The sequence below is a fragment of the Eretmochelys imbricata genome, chromosome 1 (assembly GCF_965152235.1).
Source record: "Eretmochelys imbricata isolate rEreImb1 chromosome 1, rEreImb1.hap1, whole genome shotgun sequence".
Lineage (NCBI taxonomy): Eukaryota > Metazoa > Chordata > Testudines > Cheloniidae > Eretmochelys > Eretmochelys imbricata.
The window spans coordinates 33,330,879-33,351,599 of record NC_135572.1 but is presented as its reverse complement, the minus strand read 5'-3'; the positions used below and the strand labels follow the sequence as shown (position 1 = coordinate 33,351,599).

The 20,721-nt window shown below is 38.3% G+C and overlaps 1 protein-coding gene across 2 annotated transcripts in view; it reads left to right on the top strand.

Annotated features, from left to right (window-relative positions):
• PGR (progesterone receptor) overlaps positions 1–18,230 on the top strand; it is a 52,507-nt gene extending 34,277 nt beyond the window's left edge. For both annotated transcript variants that reach the window (XM_077805619.1, XM_077805610.1), the window contains 5 exons: positions 2,460–2,765; positions 5,368–5,512; positions 9,208–9,338; positions 11,615–11,772; positions 18,075–18,230. In XM_077805619.1, coding sequence (XP_077661745.1) covers positions 2,460–2,765; positions 5,368–5,512; positions 9,208–9,338; positions 11,615–11,772; positions 18,075–18,230 — 896 coding nt within the window. The remainder of the gene's footprint in view (positions 1–2,459; positions 2,766–5,367; positions 5,513–9,207; positions 9,339–11,614; positions 11,773–18,074) is intronic.
• The last annotated feature ends 2,491 nt before the right edge of the window (positions 18,231–20,721 follow it).

The following is a 20,721-nucleotide window of genomic DNA, read 5'->3' as shown; positions in this document are numbered from 1 at the left end:
TTTCGTGTGGCATTAAGATTTCAGCAACAGAGGCTTAATGTGGAATGACTAGCCTGAAGCAGGTGCCAAGCCTTTGCAAATGCTAATGTGAGTCTGGCAGGACTCACCCTTGCAGTTGACTGGAAAGTTCTGCAAACAGTGTGCATGCAATACTGGAGGCCACTTAACTATATTTCCAGAAACAATTATCTGCGCAATTCTGTGAATTGGTCCTTATTTTATTGCATTCTAATTCGTTAGAAGCATGTATCTTTATTCATTCACTACTGAAGATTCCCTGTGATTACAAATCCATAAATTACCATTAAGGCTTCATTTTTTTTACTCATGCCTGGCACCCTAAGAATCTGCAGGTTTATTACCTCTGCTGACCTTGTCTTCAGTTCACTTCCATGGATCCATGAAGTCATTCTTGAACTGTCAGATCTTCTCTTGCTGCTTTTTCTCCCCCTTCCACACACTCCTCACCAGCCACACACTCTTTGACTATAATTAGTTGGAAATTTCCAGCATTCTTTACAATACTAGACATCTTTGTTGTGATGTCATTTCATCTGGAGGTAATAGCATATAATCCTTTTTTCTTTATCTGGGTCAGCTGTGACCCAGGTTTGAGTGTCAGGTTTGTTTTTTTACTAAGGAGTCACTGACCAGGACTGCTTGCCTCTTCTTTTTTTTTTTTTTGCTACTATCTTTAGTGACAACTGATGTAAAACAGTTGATAGTTTTGAAGGAGGGATTTTCAAAAGCACTCATCACTGTCTTAATTGTGCTGTCATTGAAGTCATTGAGTCTAAGGACAGAAGGAACCAATGTGATCATGTACTCTGATCTCCTGCATAACAAATCAATGGGAATCTTACCACTGACTTCACTGGACTCTCGCCACTCACTCCCCAGGGAGCAGTGTTAGATCACTGCTTGAGTGCTTTTGAAAATTCCATTCCGTATATTTATGATATTAGCAGATTCTTTTCCTTGAAAAAATATTTAATATGCTTCCCTATTTGTCTTAAGCATTATATAGGATCACAAATAATGTTGTAATCTAACTTTTAACTGTGCACCTTTTTTGTGTGCTAAATATTCATGTACTCATTTTTATGGATGAATAATACTGAAGAATTAGAAAATTTATTTGACATTATAAAACTGATTTTGTGTTTTTAGATTAGCTATAAATATACTCACCTATACCCCCTCTAATTTGAAATCAGAGGGTTTGAATCTCCTCTCACACCAGTGTAAATCAAGAGTGACTCTTTTAACTAATGGAATTACTCTTCTGTAAAATGTGTGTAACAGAGACAAAAATCCAGCCCTAAACTAACAGAACTGTGAAATAGAATGAAAAGAACACAAAGAGGATGGAGAGATCTCTTCCCATTGTTTATGAAAAAACACATTCCATTTATGAATTCTCAGCTTCCAGAATGATTTACTCCACTACAGACAGATGAAACATCTGGCTTAAAGTATGGCATACTGATTCCATTTCAAAGGGTAAATTAACACCTGGATATTTTAGTGGTAAGTAACTATTTGACAGTGTACTAGAAAAAGCTTTCAAAAAACTGAAGCATAATCCATCCAGCTAACTGTTAACCTTTCTATTACCTCTACTTTTCCTCCTCCAACTGCAAGGTGGCCTTTGAATATTCCCACTTGTGGTATGCCTCCATAATGGAAACATGTACATTTGTTTACTCTGCACAGCTTTCTTCACTTGACATCTAGATCTGACGCAGTTCTGCGTTTTTTGTTTAAATAGTACTCATAGGTCCAACTTCCTGGATGTTGTGACTAACTGGAAATGTGTAGAAGAAGAAAGGTTACTCACTAATAGTTGAAGTTCTTTTTGAGTGTTGTCTCTCTATATATACACTACCTACCACCTTCCTCATATACTGAGAGTTCCATTCTCACACTCCTGTTTTAGCAGAGAGAACTATGTCAGGTAGGAGTGGAAGTTAGAGAAGTCAAAAGTCTTTTATGCATGGAAATGGGAAATAAGGAACTTCTATTTGTACTGGGGAACTATTTGCATTTTTCTGAGGGTAGAGGAAAACAATGTAAACAGTATAATTGACTCACATTCAGCAGAAATTGAATTGCAAAACCAATTGGCTCAGCCATCAGAATGTGATAGGACAGCAGGAACTGAACCAGGAAATACTTTATCAGGTTGCAGTAACATAGAATATATGGTGGGAAGTTTAATGTGTATATTTTCATGTGTTTCTTTCTATTTCTTTCTCCGCTGGAACAAAACTTTAAGAATTTTCTATAAGGTTTTTGAATTATATGTAACTTAGAGTTGTAAAAGAAAAGAAAACAGAAAGAAACAATATTCCAAGGTTAAAAGTGTAATAATGTAAGAGATACTAAAAGAGTTAATCTGCTTTGTGGGAATCTGTTTTTTTTTTTTTGATGTGTCATTAAATAATTTTTTTCCACAGGTCGAAAGTTTAAAAAGTTTAACAAAGTCAAAGTTGTGAGGACACTAGATATTGTTGCACTCCAGCAGCCAGTGGCCCTTCCCGATGAAAGCCAAACTCTAACCCAAAGAATATCCTTTTCACCAAATCAAGAAATACAGTTTGTTCCCCAACTGATCAGCATCTTACAGGGCATTGAGCCAGAAGTGGTCTATGCAGGTTATGACAACACACAGCCTGAAACCCCAAGTGCTTTGCTGACCAGTCTGAATCAGTTATGTGAGAGGCAACTCCTTTGTGTAGTTAAATGGTCTAAATCACTACCAGGTAATAATATCTTTCTATATATAGTTATGCTAATATATGTTATGAAGCTAATTATCTAAAGAGTATTTAGTCTATGTATTGGCTGTGCACTAAAACCAGGTATATACAGAAATGTAATACATAACTAATTGAATGCATAATAATTGAATCCTTAATAAAGACATTTAATTGAATATATAATAACACTGCCATTTCACCAAAAGAGTATAAAATTGGACTTTCTGTGTACCAAAGATATATTTTAATCAAACAGTAGAACCTTCTTAAGGGGATTCCTCTAAATGAGCAGACACGTTTTAAAACACATGCTTTTACTTTATATTCTTTAGGTGTAAGAATATTTAAACAGACAGTATTCTTATCTTATTATAGTTAGGATGATTTAAAAAAATAACATGGGAAAACCGAGAGCAACACAGTTTGGTATTATAAGACTAAGGAGATATTAGGTTTAAACAGATCAGACAAATGCTCCAATATCACTGAATATGGAAGGATCCAGTGACCAATGAAGTAGTACAGATTAAACAAATGTGCAACTTGTACCTTTTGCAGAAATTGGTTTAGTTTAAAAAACAACTACTTTTAAAGCTGTTTTAAATGAAAAATATGTTCAGTGTTTTATGCAGTGTAGCTATAGCTGGGTCAGTCCTAGGCTATTAGAGACACAAAGTGGGTAAGGTAATATCTTCTGTTGGCGAGCGAGACCAGCTTTCAAGCCACACAGAGCTCTTCTTCAGGTACTCCCATCATCACAGAAAAATGCAAGAAGAACAGATTGTTTAGCATAAGTAGTTAGCAAATATTGTAAGGGACCATTCAAGGTAGAGTGGCCTGGTAACGCCTCTGCAGTCCTAGAAATAAAAGAGGGGGCTTAGTGGGTTACAGATTGTTGTAATAAGCCATAAATCCAGTGTCTCTGTTAAGTCCATGTTTTTTAGTGTCTAGCAGTTATGAATTTAAGCTCCCAGGCTCCTATTTTGAAAGTGTTGTGCAGGTTTCTTTTGAGGATGGGGTCTGATAGGTCAGATATAGAGTGATTGCTTTGTGAAAAGTGTTCAACCACAGGTAACGGGGTGTTTTTGTTTTTTTTATGATTTTCTTGTGTGAGTTCATCTGGTTTCACCCACATGGTTTCACCCACATGGGGCATTTAATGCACTGGTTGAGGTATACCACATATTGTGATAGGCATGTGTAGAATCCATGTGTGGCTCAAAAGCTTGTCTCTTTCACCAACAGAAGTTGATCCAATAACAGATATTCCTTCACCCATCTTGTCTCTTCAGTGTTTTATGTCAGTTTTTGAGATTGCTTTGTATGGAGATGTAGGAGAATATCTGGCACTTTTGCAGTTGTGTATTTATCTTGTTTCCTTGTAAATCTCATACGCTGCTTTGTTTGGAATTTAGTACTCTACACGGTTGAGATTGAGAAGTCTACAGCAGGCTCAGCATACTTGCTCATTTCAGAATGAACTCAGGCTCAACTTTCTGCTTTTCAGTGTACTCTCCCTTCCCTGCTTCCTTTTAAATAAATATTTTGATCTCCTGAACTCTCTTATACCTTCTGTAATCATTTGACATCGCTGGTCATTTAAACCTTACAGATTGTACACACTTGAAGGAATATTATACAAAAGAGGCATTCTCTGCCTGTAGACTGGCTCTAAAAACTACTGTTACATAATTCGAATATGCCAACTTTTAAAAATCTATATTCGATGCCTCAGTGAGCCACTTCCTAAACATACTTTGTTGCTAGCATTAAAACTCATGGGAACAGGGAAAAGGGATATAGTATATTATTGATCTGTGCTAAAGTAATAATTATAAACAACTTCAGATCAATCCTCCCGTCACTCTTCTCACAAACCCCAAAATATCCTTTACTTCTGTAAAAAATCTATAGTACAAATATCACCACTTTGTTGTTTCCTAAAGTACATAATCACTCATAACTGGTAACATTATATTTGATTTGATCCTTTCAGGATCAAAACCAAGAAAAGGAATAATATGTGGCTCAGCATAAAAATTTGGGAGAGGTTAGCGAATCTAGTCAAATGGCTAGTGATAATTCAGATATCACAAGCCTCCTGTTGATTAGTCTCTAACTACTTAAGAAATATTGCTAAACTATCCTGTAAAATTAGATACATTTGAATTGTGAAGTCAACGCTACCACTTACTGGAAACAGCTACGTATAAGAAATGTACATGTTTACTCTTTAATTAGCTGATTCTGGAGGCTCTTAAAGAAAAATATAAAAGAAAAATATAAAGTCCCATTGCGTGAACTAAAAGGAGTTCAAAAATTAAAGTTAATGCCAGTTTTTGTTGTAGTAGTCTTATTTTTAGTGGATGTTTCATAGGATTCTGTCTGATATTGTTAGTACTCAGATCTTATTTAAGACATACACAAGGTATGACAGGAGACTGTATAGATAGATACCAAAAATACTACATATTTAAATTTATCTAAAAATAATGGATAGCTTGTCTGATACATCAAGAACACGTGACAAATATAAATTTCTTACTTTGTGAAATGTTTTATAGAGTAGTATTTGAATTCTTTTAATTCTTCATGTGATTTTCAGGATTCCGGAATTTACATATCGATGATCAGATAACCCTTATCCAGTATTCTTGGATGAGTCTAATGGTGTTTGCAATGGGATGGAGGTCATATAAGCATGTCAGTGGTCAGATGCTATACTTTGCACCTGATCTGATACTAAATGAGTAAGTAGACAGTTACTGCTATTTACTAATATAATAGATGAAGTCCTGACCCCACTGAAGTCAATTGAAATTTTGCTATTAACTTGATTGGGGCCAGGATTTTGCCCAATGTTTCTGTTTTGTTGTTTCATTAAACAGTGTTAAAATTAAGATCAAAGGAGAAAGCTCTGATAATATCAAAGATCAGTATCCTCAGTAAAAATTGCATAAAAGTCCAACGTATTCCATTGACATGGCCATCTGTAGACCCAAAAGCAAAACAGTTTTGATGGTGGTTTTGTTTATCTGAGGGAAAGTTAAAAAAAGAATTATGTTATCACGATATTAAACCTGAATTAGTTTGAATGTAGATTTCAGGGCAAAGGGTTAATATCCCATATTGTTGTAGCATGAAATACTTAGGAGTATTTCATAGGCAATCATGGTATACTTTTTCCTCCCTCCTTAATAATTTGTCCTTGAAATTCAAAAAAGAAGCCTTTACAAGGCAAGATGAAAATTAAACAAATAGGTTTATGATTCAGCTTAACATAAAACTAAGAACTAGGTTCCCAGTCCTATTTCAGGATCCCAGTGCACAGATCCTCATGCCCATGTAGAGTACCCATGAAATCAGTGGAATGCCACACAATCACAGAGGTCATACGTTGGGATCTGAGGGTGAAATTCTGGCCCCACTGAAGTCAGTGGCAAAACTCATTGATTTCAGTGGAGCCATGATTTCACTCTATGTATTTATAGCAAACACTAGGAATTAGAAAATTGAAAAGAATTAGAATTGAATTAGAAAATTAGAAAAGTTGAATAATTTGGAATAATAAAGCACATCAAAGATGTTATGTATAGCGGAAAATACTCTGGAAATAACTTTTATTAAATTAAAAGCTATCTCTGGTCTTTATCTATACCGTTGTCTAACAGGTATTTTAAAACCAAGCTGCCACTTAGACTTGGTTTATCCATAATTCAGTCCTAGTGCAGATGGATACCACCTGCCATATCAGCATACAGCAACACCAGCCTCAAACCTGAAAATGAGGCAAGAGCTGTTAATTTCCAGATTAAATCCCAGGTTGTTTTTAAAAGCACTGTAGATATTTAGCTACACCTTCTAATACTTAAAAATATGTCTAAGGGTGAGATCCCCTAAGGAACTTAGGAGTTGTAATGCGTGTCTTTTAGGCACCTTGTCATCCAGTGGAATCCACAGTTCTAAGTTAGGCACTTAGGCTCCCTGTACAAGGCATGGGGCAAATTAGGTGCCTATGAATGGGTCCCACAAAAGCCACCTTGCTGAGTGGGGAGCTACCTAAGCTAACCAGAAGGAGATGTCAAGGAAAGGATTGTGGCCCCGCCCCTCAAAGGGATTCGTATGGCCAGATTGGAGGGAGCTGCATATCTCTGCTTGGGATTCTTGGCCATCAAGTCTCTCCTTAATTTAGGTGCCCAAGCCCCTTCTTGGAAAACATGCCAGAGGCGGGCAAGGTGGAGCCTCCCCCACCTATACATTTTCTCCCAGTGATTAGGGCACTCACCTAGGAGGTGGGAAAGCCAGGTTCCAGTCCCCCTGCTCCAATGACCTAATATTTATGTAGAACAGCTTCAACGGGAGCAACTGAGTAGCATAATTTCCCAATAAACAATAAATGATTTATTTAACGAAAAGAATGAGGAGTACTAGTGGCATCTTTACAGACCTAAAAGTGGCAATACTACAACAAAAAAAACTTCAAAACCAGACTCCAACGAGAAACTGCTGAATTGGAATTAATTTGCAAACTGGACACCATTAAATTAAGCTTGAATAAAGACTGGGAGTGGATGGGTCATTACACAAAGTAAAACTATTTCCCCATGTTTATATTTTCCCCCTATTGTTACTCACACCTTCTTGTCAACTGTTGGAAAGGGCCATCCTGATTATCACTACAGAAGATTTTTTTTTTCTCCTGCTGATAATAACTCACCGTAACTGATCACTCTCGTTATAGTGGATATGGCAACACCCATTTTTTCATGTTCTCTGTGTAGATATCTTCCTACTGTATTTTCCACTGCACGCACCCGATGAAATGGGTTTTAGCCCACAAAAGCTTATGCTCAAATAAATTTGTTAGTGTCTAAGATGCCACTAGTACTCCTCGTTCTTTTTGCTGATACAGACTAAGACGGCTGCTACTCTGAAACCTGATATATTTAACTTATTTAAAAAAGGGTTCAGCGCTTCAGATTCTGAACAGATTTGAAGTATTTCTCACTTAAAACAATAAAATGTTGATCTACATGCACTGAGAAAAAGTTTTTTGTCATGCCAACTTTAAACATTTTGTTGATTATAATGCTTCCAGCCAGACTGGAATCATGATTTAAAACACTTGGGGTGAAATTCTGTCTCCATTGAAGTCAATATTAAAAATCCTGTTGACTTCAGTAGAACCAAAATTTCACCCATGTTTTTTTTTTAACTCATTGATTTAAATCAGGTTGAGGCGTTGTAAAACTAACCGGTGCTACTGCACCTTTCTATTCAGTGTATAATGAGCTAACCAATGCTGGGCTTTTTAAAATGCTACTACTGGGAATATAGCTTAACTGATATTTTGTAAACTTCTGTAAGTAAAAAACAAAACGATTGAAAATGAAGGCCCTATTCCTGAAAACATCTCTGCAGTTATTTAACTTTACTGACATTTTTAGCTCCATTGACTTTAATGGGACTTCTCAGAAAAGGCAGCGTCAGGAGCTAACATCTATTTTAAAATGTTCTCTTTATAGAATCTTTGTCACTTCAAAAAAATTGTGTCCCTGTTAGTAATTAAAAGTTATTTAGACTTTCAATCCATTAACAAAGTTATTGTCAACTTTTTTACGCAATGGGCCAAAATTTGTTAAAATGCCCATATTTGTTTTCAAAAGCATTTAGTTTAGGCTCAAAAATTTGTTTAGTGTTTAGGCTCCTAACTTCCGTAGAAATCAACAGAAGTTAGGAGCTTAAATACCTTTGAAGATCTGGGCCTAAGTGACTTAGGAACATCATTAACATCATTTGACTTGTGGAAGTTCAATATATAAGAAGATGTTATTGGTTCCAAGTATAGCACAGGCTCTTTGTTTGTTAATTTTGTGTTTGCCATTTTCTCTTGTCCTCACAGTACAGATATTAATGGGTCTTCTGCCACCTAGATAACCATTTAAATGTGCAAGTTCTTAGTAGAAAAAATACTATCTAAAAAAATCTGAAATTCCACTAACAATTAGAATGCTAATTAAAGAAGTGCTTGGAAAACATTTACTTTAGCAATGTACGATTATAAATGAGAAGAAAGTAAAGGACTAGCAACATTTAAATTTAAAAATCTGATTTAAATTTTAAAAATTGTTGGGTTTCTTTAATGTAAAAAAATCATGATTATTATTCACCTGACATTCAGCTCCTGTCAGTCTCTAAGATGCCTGTCTAACCAATGACACCACTTGAGGAGAATTAATTTACCTTTAAACTTCCAATCGAATGTCAAGTTACGATTTTTTTATGTGTGTGAAAACTAATAGATACACAAAAATTTCAGAAAATTGTTTTACTTCATATATCTCTCCTTAATTTCAAGAATGTAGTAATTAATCTAACAGCAAAGTAGGTACTACAAAGAATTAGTGGCTGAGTCTTTTTTATTTTTACCTTTTTGGGGTGTAAGACAGAGGATGAAAGAATCGTCGTTTTATTCATTGTGCCTATCCATGTGGCAGATCCCACAGGAATTTGTTAAACTACAAGTTAGTCAAGAGGAGTTCCTCTGTATGAAATCATTATTACTGCTCAATACAAGTAAGTAGAAAATGGATGTTTTTGTCTTCTTAGCATTTTTTTTGTTCTGTACCTCAAATATTAAAAAACAACAATGAAATGTTGCAAAGTTTCACACAGTGTTATTTATCATGAAAATTATAGTAGGGCTGTATGCCCTGAAAAACAAGAAAAAGTCCCTTTCAGCAAAAATGTCTCAGGCCCCAAGCACTAAAATACTGCTTTTTTTTGTTGTGCACAGAATAAAATCAATGAGATACATGTTGAATACAATTTGACAGATAGCCACATTAAGCTGGACATTTTCAGAGCAATTGTGCAGGGTTTCAGCCATGCCACTCTGAATGACTTCAGTGACAACACACAGATAAAGCCCCGTGCAAAGCTGAAAAATGTATCACTAAATGACAAATACAAAGAAAAAATCCTTTCGTACAGTGTCAGGTTTGTTGACGTAGGGGCCACGTCCTGCTCCTGTGAAGTCAATGTTTTGCTCTTTGGAGGAATGGACATGGCTTTCATACCTTGTCAGGTTACTAATATTAATGATTATTCAAATTATTCCTGGACAAAGATGGGCAAATTTACCCCAGGTGTAAGACCGGGCAGCTCCACTGACTTCAGCTGTCTGTTCAGAACTAAATTTGGCCCACCACCTCTAATCTGATCCCAGCTACAAAGCACCTTTCCAGGTTCCAGTTTGCTCATTGGTCTTCCACTTTCCAGGTAGGTGAGCATCTGGGTGAAGTTCTCTGCCTATCTATACTAAGAAAGCAATCTGTTGCTGACCTCATTTGTCAGTAATGAATTCCCTGATCCAGTGCTGAAAATGATTTAGCTGCTAACGTAGGACAAAAACTATTTTCAGAACTCTTACGGAAAGTATTTTTGAGACTTGGCTCTCCAGGAGCCTGGGACCGACACTGAACCATAGGGGTGACAGGATAGACTCCTGTAGTATGTTGCTTGGTTCCTCCAAGTGCCAAGAAAAATATTAATTGAAGGCTTATTCCCTCATGTACTGTTGCTTGTGACATCTGTGTTCAACTTGACTAGTGTTTGCATAAGCGTAGACTTTTCTTAAAAGGCCTTTCCTCAGCAACAGAATACTGTATATGTTTAATAGATGTTTAGAATCCAGAGGGCAGTCTACATTAGTATTGCCGGAAACAGTTGCAGGAGTGAAAATGACAGCCTCTATATGGTTGTCTTTCTACAACTTTATATTCAGCATTTTTCTGCAAAAAAGCTAAATTTCCATTTTTAGAAAGCTTTTTCCCCCCCTGTTGAACAGAGTATATTGGTTTCCAGTCTGCTTCTGCCCTGTTAACACAGCTTTGCTGAAAAGTCTGTCTAGCTAAACAAAGGCAGCATACAAGTAAGAGATGGAAAAGATCTGTTGGGTCATCTGAGCCATCTCTCACAAAAGTGTGAGCTGTCCTCCACCACATTCCAGTCACACCATTAAGATGTAAACATCAAAGATTAAATTTAGACGATATGAATCTTAAAATGATTTGAAAAATAGTAATCTAAGAAACAAACATTCAGCTAGAGTTAACCATTGGACAAAATTCATCCCTAGTGTAACTCCAGTTGCTTTAATGGAGTTGCATCAGGGATGAATTTGGCCTCTTTTTTATAATATTCAACTCTCTATTCTCTTTCCAGGATGAAATCATGAGATATACTTGTTTACAGTCAAAGAAAACATGCCTAAATGCAACAGATCTTTCAAAACCTGTACTTCTGAAATTCAGAAATAGCTGATGTTTTGGCTTATAATTTTCATTGAATGTTAGGAAGATGGAAAGATTTAAACCGTTGCCCTATGGGGAATGTTTGCTCTTTTTTTATTTTGCATAGTTGTCTCCTGCAAAATACTGAATAATGCTTTTGTATTACACCTTCCTGAGACATCTCCGGGGATATGGTAATCAGTGCATCTCCTTGTTGCCCTGTCCATGCCCCTGCATCTCTAGTCACAAATGACTTTATTGCAGAGGGAGGATTTCAGTCATTTTGCATCACTTTCACCACCACCTCTGGCAGATTTTCCATATCAGTGGCCCAATGCCAGGATACCAGAAACCAACGTAAGTGACTGATTCTGACTTATGTATCCACCTGCCTGTGTCAGATCACCATTTCTGCACTTCACTGACTAACAGGAAAAAGTCTATAGTCCAAGATAAAATAATTAAACAAACATTACAGTATATATACCATATAAATTCTTCCTCCGTTGTTGTCTTCATAATATAGTGCAACAATCAAGATTATTCTTTTCTCTTTAGTTCCTTTGGAAGGTCTGAGAAGTCAAAGCCAGTTTGATGAGATGAGAGCAAGTTATATTCGAGAATTGGTCAAGGCAATTGGTTTGCGGCAGAAAGGAGTTGTGGCCAGCTCACAACGTTTCTATCAGCTTACAAAACTTATGGACTCCATGCATGATGTAAGTTTGTTTCTCGGGGGGGAGGGGGCGGTTTAGAGGCCACAGGTTTATGCCAGAAACAAGAACCATTCCTTAAAGTCAATTTAAAAAATATATACATATATTGGGATGTTTGTGGTGTCCAGGCAAAGCTGGCCACATCGTCAGGGCAAAAATCAATGCAAAATTAACCAGATGTTCACATTTTTATTTATAGAGGATTTAATTGTATGGGAAACATATATTTAAAATGCCAGTTCATTTTTTATATTTCTCTTAAAATTAGTTCAGAGCTGTGGTACGTGTATTTCTATACATTACAGACCAAAAAAAACCCGTAAAAAGAATATTATAAAGGTTTCAAAGGCATACTCAAACAATAGGAAATGCCAGAATTAAGGTTGCTTGTGAGAGCAACCTTAATTTGGCCTCATTGTGCATATGTATTACAATGCAGTCTTTAATTACATGATCACATACAATTTTTTCTACAGGACCTCTGCCTTAATTATTCTATTTTCTAATTTTTCAGTCTTTGACTTTGCAACCTTAACAATGTTCTTTTAACATGGATTTTTGTGTGTAATTTCCTAAGTTTTTAAAAAGCCAAATGAAAAAAAAACAGAAATTCTGTTGTGATATTATTGACATCAATGTGGTTCATCAGTAGCGTTGGAATTTTTATACCCACTTCAGAGACCTCTGCCACTTGAGCAAAGTGACTAACTAAAAGCATTAGTAGGTTGTCATTCTCTGTGGACCAACACTAAAGGAGGATGGGACACACACATGTTGCCAGTGGGTTTCACAGATATTTGCTGACAGCAGAGAAATGATGAGACTCGGGAATCTTGGGTTCCCGTCCAGTCTCTGGAGGGGAGTGTGTCTAGTGGTTACAGATTCTTCTGCCCATTTCCCCCAAGTTTCACCCCTTCTTCTCCTCCAACCTCTCCCTGTTCCAGTCCTGTCTCTTCCCCTCTCCTAGCTGCCAGTCCCACTCTCCTCACCCAGAAAGTCCCCAGTCCCCATCTGCTTTCCCAGTCATTCCCAATTTTCCCTACCTTGTAGTTCCTTGTTCCCAGTCTCATTACCTCTTTTAGTCCCAACCCCAGCTCCTTGCCTAAACCAGTTCTCATCCTGACCCACATTTCCTACCCCCAGCTCCCAGTCTTCCTCCAAACCCAACTCTTCGTCACAGTTTTCTTCTTCCTCCCCTGGCAGCCTTCAGCTCCAGTCTCCACCTCTCAAGCTCCTTGGGAGTCTCCAGGGAGAGGGCAGGCTGGGACTGAGAAAGGGAAGGGTGCAGTGGGAGGCTGGGACTAGTTGGACAAGGAGACTGAGGTTGGGAGAAGCAAGGAGACTGGGAGTGGGAGCCAGTGAGGGAAACAAGAGGGACATCGGGGAGTGGGAAACAGTTGAATGATGGGGGGCAACTATGATCCGAGGAGCTGGGAGACTGTTGGAATTGGCAGGACAAGGAGATGGGGACTAGCTGCAGTGGAAGGGGGATAGAGGTCTGGGGGCAGGGGAAACAATTGACAAGGAGTTTCAGGGGGGAGAACTGGGAGTGGCTTGGCAAAGAGACTGGGATAAAGAGCCAGGGAGAGCGTGATTGGAATGACTGAGATTGAATGAGGAGCCTGGGGAGGAAGATTGAGACTGGGAACCTGTGGAGGGGAAGGGGACAGACAAATCAGATGAGCAGCCAAGAGGGAGACCTGAGGCTGACTAGGCAAGAACGCTGGGACTGAGTATGAGGAAAGGGAGAGACGGGGAGGAGTGGGAGACTGGGATTCAGACAGGCTGGAGGGGACGGAGAAGCAATGGCAAAGCTTATGGAAAGTGGCAGAAAAGTCGGTACCCACTAGAGTACGCTCCCCTTGCGAGCCTGGAATGGAGAGCCTCGTGCTTGATCACATATAGGATAACAACCTATTACTGCTGTCACTTAGCTCAAGTGGCAGAGGTCTGTGCTGTGGATCTAAACATTCCAACCATGAAAAATGAACCATGTTGGTGTTAATGTGATGCCCCAGGATGGAGTTTCTGTATTTTCAATTGCTGTTTTTAAAACCTAGGAAATTACACACACAAAAAACACATTAAACGAACTTTATTAAGCTCAGAAAGTCAAGCATACAAAAGTTAGGAAATATCAGAATTACAGTTGCCTGTGCTATTATGCACATAGGCTCATAGATTCATCGATTTTAAGGTCAGAAGGGACCATCATGATCATCTAGTCTGACCTCCCACACATTGCAGGCCACCGAACCTCACCCACTCCTGAAATAGACCCCTAGCCTCTGGCTGAATTACTGAAGCCCTCAAGTCATGGTTTAAAGACTTCAAGTTACATATAATTCACCATTTACAATAGTTTAAAGCTGTAAGCGACACATGTCCCATGCTGCAGAGGAACATGAAAAACCCACAGGGTCTCTGCCAATCTGACCTGGGAGAAAATTCCTTCTTGACCCTAACTATGGTGATCAGTTAGACTCTGAGCATGTGGGCAAGACCTTCTACACAGATAGCTGGGAAAGAATTCTCTGTAGTAACCCAGAGCCTTTCCCATTTCGTGTCCCATCTCCAGCCACTGGGGATTTTTGCTACTGGCAGTCACTGACGGGCCACATGCTATTGTAGGCAGTCCCATCATACCGTCCCCTCCATAAACTTATCAAGCTCAGTCTTGAAGCCAGTTAGGTTTTTTGTCCCCACTGCTCCCCTTGGAAAGCTGTTCCAGAACTTCACTCCTCTGATGGTTAGAAACCTTAACCTAATTTTGAGCCTACGCTTATTGGTGGCCAGTTTATATCCATTTGTTCTTGTGTCCACATTGGCACTTAACTTAAATAACTCTTCTCCCTCCCTGGTATTTATCCCTCTGATGTATTCATAGAGAGCAATCGTATCTCCCCTCAGCCTTCTTTTGGTTAGGCTAAGCTAGCCAAGCTTTTTGAGTCTCCTCTTGTAAGGTAGGTTTTCCATTCCTCTGCTCATCGTAGTAATCCTTCTCTGCACCTGTTCCAGTTTGAATTCATCTTTCTTAAGCAAGGGAGTCCAAAGTTGCACACAGTATTCCAGATGGGGTCTTACCAGTGCCTTGTATAATGGTACTAACACTTCCCTGTCTCTACTGGAAATACCTCGTCTGATGCATCCTAGGACTGAATTAGCCTTTTACACGGCTGCATCACATTGATGGCTCATAATCATCCTGTGATAGACCTGGGTGTATTGGTCATTCTCCTCCTTCGTCACTTCCAACTGATAAATCTCCAGTTTATAGCAAAAATTCTTATTGTTAGTCCCTAAATGCATGACCTTGCACTTTGCACTACTAAATTTCATCCCAGTTCTATTACTCCAGTTTACAAGGTCATCCAGATCTTCTTGTATAATATTTGAGTCCTCCTCCGTATTGGCAATACCTCCCAACTGTGTGTCACCCGTACATATTATTAGCACAATCTCACTTTTTATGCCAAGGTCAATAATAAAAAAGTTAAATAAAAATTGATCCCAAGACCAATCCCTGAAGAACTCCACTTGCAACCTCCCTCCCGCCTTTCTGTTCACTTTCAGTATGACTCATTGTAATCACCCCTTTAATCAATTCCTGAAAAATCTTTCAGTTCTCATATTGATCCCCATCTTCTCCAATGCAACTAATAATTTCCCAGGTGGAACTGTATCAAGTGCCTTACTGAAATCCAGGTAGATGAGATCTACTGGGTTTCCTTTATCTAAAAAATCATTTATCATTTAAAGAAGGAAATCAGGTTGGTCTGGCATGATCTACCTTTTGTAAAACCATGTTGTATTTTATCCCAATTTCCATTCACCTCTGTGTCCTAAACTACTTTCTCTTTCAAAATTTGTTCCAAGACCTTGCATACAATTGAGATCAAACTAACAGGCCTGTAGTTTCCTGGATCACTTTCCTCCCGTTTCTTAAAAATAGGAACTATATTAGCAATTCTCTAGTCATATGGTATGACCCCCCGAGTTTCCAGAAGCATTAAAAATCCTTGCTGTTGGGTTTGCAATTTCATGTGCCAGTTCCTTTAATATTCTTGGATGGAGATTATCCGCAACATCCCCTCCCCTCCCCCCGATTTAGTTCCATTAAGCTGTTTGAGTTCGACTTCCACCTCGGATGTGGTCATTTCTACCTCCGTATCCTCTTTGCCATTAGCCATCCTGCCACTACCCCAGGCTTTTCATTAGCCTCATTAAAAACTGAAGCAAAGTATTTGTTTAGATCGGGGATTGGCAACCTTTGGCATGCAGCCCATCAGGGAAATCCACTGGTGGACCTGCGCCACTTCCCGCAGCCCCCATTGGCCTGGAATGATGAACCGCAGCCAATGGGAGCTGCAATCAGCCGAACCTGCGGATGCTGCAGGTAAACAAACCGGCCCGACCCGCCAGCGGATTTCCCTGATGGGCCGCATGCCTGAAGGTTGCCAATCCCTGGTTTAGATGTTGGGCCATGCCTAAATAATCTTAATCTCCACCCCACAGCCTCAATATTTAGTAGTCCCACTTCTTTCCTTATTTACTTCTTATTTATATGGCTATAGAATCTTTTACTATTGATTTTAATTTCCTTTGCAAGGTCCAACTCTGCTTGGCTTTTGGCAATTCTCACTTTATCCCTACACTTTCTGACCTCCAAGAAGTAGTTTTCTTTGCTGATCCCTCCCGTATTCCATTCCTTGTAGGTTTTCTGCTTTCTCTTAATCACTTGTTTGAGATGCTGGGTCATCCAGCTTAATCCTCAACCATTCCCTACAAACTTTTCCCCCTTGTTTGAGATGCAGGCTTCAGACAGCTTCTGCAACTTTGACTTAAAGTAATTCAAAGCCTCCTCCACATTCAAATCCTTGAGTTCTTCAGTCCTGTCCACTTCCCTAACTAATTCCCTTGATATTTTTTATAGGTCACATTCTATGTTTTCCACAGGATGCCTGCCTCATTCAATGCACAGGATGGATCTGCTCTCGGAATGAATTAGGATTGTGTAGGAAAGGAGGTTGTTGCCTGCCTTATTTGCTGCAGAAGTTGGAAGTGGAGCTGAGCGAAATCATTAGCTCAAAACTTTTTTTGGTGAAAATGCAGATTTGCTGACATCAAAACTTTTCGTGAACTCAAATAGATTTTGCTGAATTATTCTGGTTGAAAAGAACCTACAAAAATCCAGTAAAATAGAAACATTTTGTTTAGGCATTTTTTAAAAGAAAGGTTTAGATTTTTTTCATTAGAAATGACTTTTCATTTAGAAATTGTTTTTAATTTTATGTTAAAAACGTTCAAAATGCTCAAACTCTAAACAAAACATTTCAACCTGAAATTATTATATCGGAAATGCCAGAGAACCAAAAATTCTATTATTCACACAGCAGTAGTTTGAAGGTGTGCAATGAGAGAGGCAGGGGTTTGCAGGTAAAGAAAGGGTGGTTTTACCATTAAGACAGTTGAATGATGTCCTGGAGAACTGGAGTATGTTCCTGCATTTGTTACAGTTTCTTTGTGATGCTGGGCAAGTCGCTTAAGCCAGACTTTACACAGGTGGTCACTAATTGTGTGTTCCTCATTTTCTGCCTGCCAAACTTGATACCTTGGGATCTGATTTGTAGAAGTGCTGAGCACTCACAGCTGCAACTGACGTTCAGTATGTGCATTGAACACATGAAGCACTCTGCAATGCTGCGTTGTAGCATTTGGAAAATCCGGTTCTGGGTCATGCAAAAGGGGAACTCAAAATTAGTGGGCACTTCTGGCCTTAATCTCTGTGCCTCAGTTCCGTAAACTGGGGAACAATATCACATTCTTACCTTGCAGGGGTTTTGTGAAGCTAAATTGACATTAGTGAAGTATTCAGATATTATAATGGTGAGCACTATAGAAAAGCTCACGAGGAATTTAATAATTCTCTTTTCAGAGCAGGGTTGAGTAGTGTGCAGTGAATAAGTCATGGGACCACATCTTTCACAATGAGGATAAAAAAAATATTAAATGAGGACTGTCTGTCCTGTTCATTGAATGAAGCTGGGGATATTTTACAGTGGGGTTAGCGTGTTACCCCATTTTTTATACACTGAAGTGGTCATTTAGATATGGTCGTGACTGCTGAAGTGAAAAGACCTTTTGGCTTGCAACGCAAGACTATGCACAGTATGATTTTATGGGTGATAGACATATGTAAAATGGCATTGATTGAGTGAGATATTTAAAATAATCATCGGGCATGTTTAGATAAATGTATTATTAGTAGTCTAAATTCTCACATGTTTGTATTTCATTAAAACCAGATAGTGAAACAACTCCATCTGTTCTGTCTGAACACATTTCTCCAGTCCCGGGCACTGAGTGTCGAATTCCCGGAAATGATGTCAGAAGTGATTGCTGCCCAGCTACCCAAGATTCTGGCAGGGATGGTGAAACCTCTTCTCTTTCACAAAAAGTGAAATGTCTTTTCTCTTACTGAAGAGACAATTTTTGTGCCTTTTTTGTTTGTTTGTTTGTTTATTTTGATCAGGATTTTGCGGTTTATTTTGGTCAGTATTTTGCAGTGTCAGGACTTTAGGATATTTGTTCTACCACCTTACTGTGTAAGTTTGATGTCCATATTGTGCGCTCCTGATTTATTTTACTGTTAAAATCACAACTGATATTTGTCATCAGAAAAGTTTTGTACGCCGGAATAGGTTGCTCCTTAGGAATTCACGAGAACAATAGTTAACAAACGGAATCTGTAGTTGTCTAAGAACAGTTACCTTGTACATTTTTTCTTTCATATTATTCCTTTGAAAACTTCTGCTATGACATGGAGTAAACTTTTACTCTAATATATTGGGAGGGTGGGTGGGTGTGCATATGTATAAATATTAAAGTCTGAATAAATTAAAATGTATATTAGCCACATTTACTTATGGAAATGTCCCCTTTTACTTACTAACCTGCCTCTCTGAAGTAGCATTTCAAAGTACAGTATCCAGGTTTAGATTGATAGTGGTACGGTATCTTCACAGGTAGTTAGCATAGTGGCAACAACATTTTGTGTGAGAGTGTGTGTGTGTGTGTCCATACCAAAGTAAAACTGAAGCAAGTCTCTTCAAAGATGGGAAGGATTAAGGAAATGCCAGTGTTTTCCTCCCATTGAAACCAATATATAAAGTAGAATATATACGGACATATCCTGCTGTTATTTCTGTTTCTCCTTAACAGTATGACACTTATCAGTAAAGCTAAACCACTTAACTCTCATTTTAAACTTACAGATTTTAAATTTAATCCATATAGCCCCTACTGTATCTTTTAGATGCTTTAAATATATCTTATTTTAACATTCAGTAATGTTTAATGACTGCAGCCTTTGGTGATCTTAATATGCAACTGGATAACTCAAACACCCAATAAAATCAAATTATAGAGAGATCAAATAAATGGAAAGAATGATTACTGAAGCTTTGATACACACCAGTCTCATTATAATGCCATTCAGTGGACCTTTCTGAGGTTTACAAAGACAAGTTGTTATAACTGGAGTAATTGTAAAGGAGGCTAATGTGGCTGTGAGTACAAGTAAAGTACCGTTATATGATCAAAGAGAATGTTATAACTTTTATAATGGGAGTGAAATGTTTTACTGAAGAATTGCTGTGATATTTTCTTTGACATGGATATGAAACGCCTCATGTGATCACTTCAGTCAGTTAGGTTCAAACAATGTAGGAATAGCTCAAGGGGAAGCAAAACCAACTATTAGACTACAAATCATCAAAAGCATTAGTGATTTTATCTGCCCCTGGAAGCCATGTCCTATTTCTCCAAAATTCCCAGAAATATCTTTTCCAGGGGTTGGCATGCTGATTGGCTGGGGCCTCCAAGAGGTGCATGAGAGCAAGCTACAGTAAAAATGAGAATAAAGATGAAAAAAACCCTAGCCAAATAGATACAAAAACAGAACAAGCAGGATGCAGAGAAATGTTCCTAGATAAGCTGGGACAATGTCACTTTCTTTCTGAATGACCGGATTTGAAATTTTGACGGTCTATGGCTAAGTGATTTTGATTTTTTTTTCCACCACAGCCTGACTTTAACTCTGATCTTCATAGCATTTATATTTTAATAAATTATAGGTTTAAGCTGCAAGAGTTCTTTGGTTTTGCATTATGGTGGATTTTTTGTTAGTAGTATTTGCATTCACTATTTACATTTGTACCCAGGCTACATGCTTTACCCCACTTGCTCACTAATCCATTGCATAATAATACCATTTCTGCAAGCTCTCTGGGAAGGTGGCCATTGCTGCGGGTCCTGAAAACAGCATGGCAAGATTTTTCATTCACTAAATACACTATTCACTGTCAGGTTTCAGAGTAGCAGCCGTGTTAGTCTGTATTCTCAAAAAGAAATGGAGTACTTGTGGCACCTTAGAGACTAACCAATTTATTTGAGCATAAGCTTTCATTATGCTCAAATAAATTGGTTAGTCTGTAAGGTGCCACAAGTACTCCATTTCTATTCACTGTCATTAACCTATTCAAACACACATCCTTGCCATGCCAGAAAATCATCCTAACCATCCCACCTTTGAATTTACAATATGGAATGGTGAATATGATCTTAAGAATGCCCCTAAATTCAGGCTACACAAATCTCTGACTGAGTTTCTGCAATATGTTCCAAGTGGGTACTAGTTTAACGAACATTTTTATCACCGCCTTCAGTGCTGTGGCAACCCACCTTATGTGGCAGGTACCTCCGCAATAGCTCACACTTGCCTCAAAGCTATCATCAGCAAGAGCTTAAGCTACCATCATCTTTTGGGAATAAATAGTAAATTCCAAAAGAAGCTTTCCAAATTAAAAAACATTTTAAGATCTAAATCTCAGAGAAGAGTGTCCATAACAGCATGTTCACAGTTGTATATTTTGCAGTGTACAGCCACCTGAC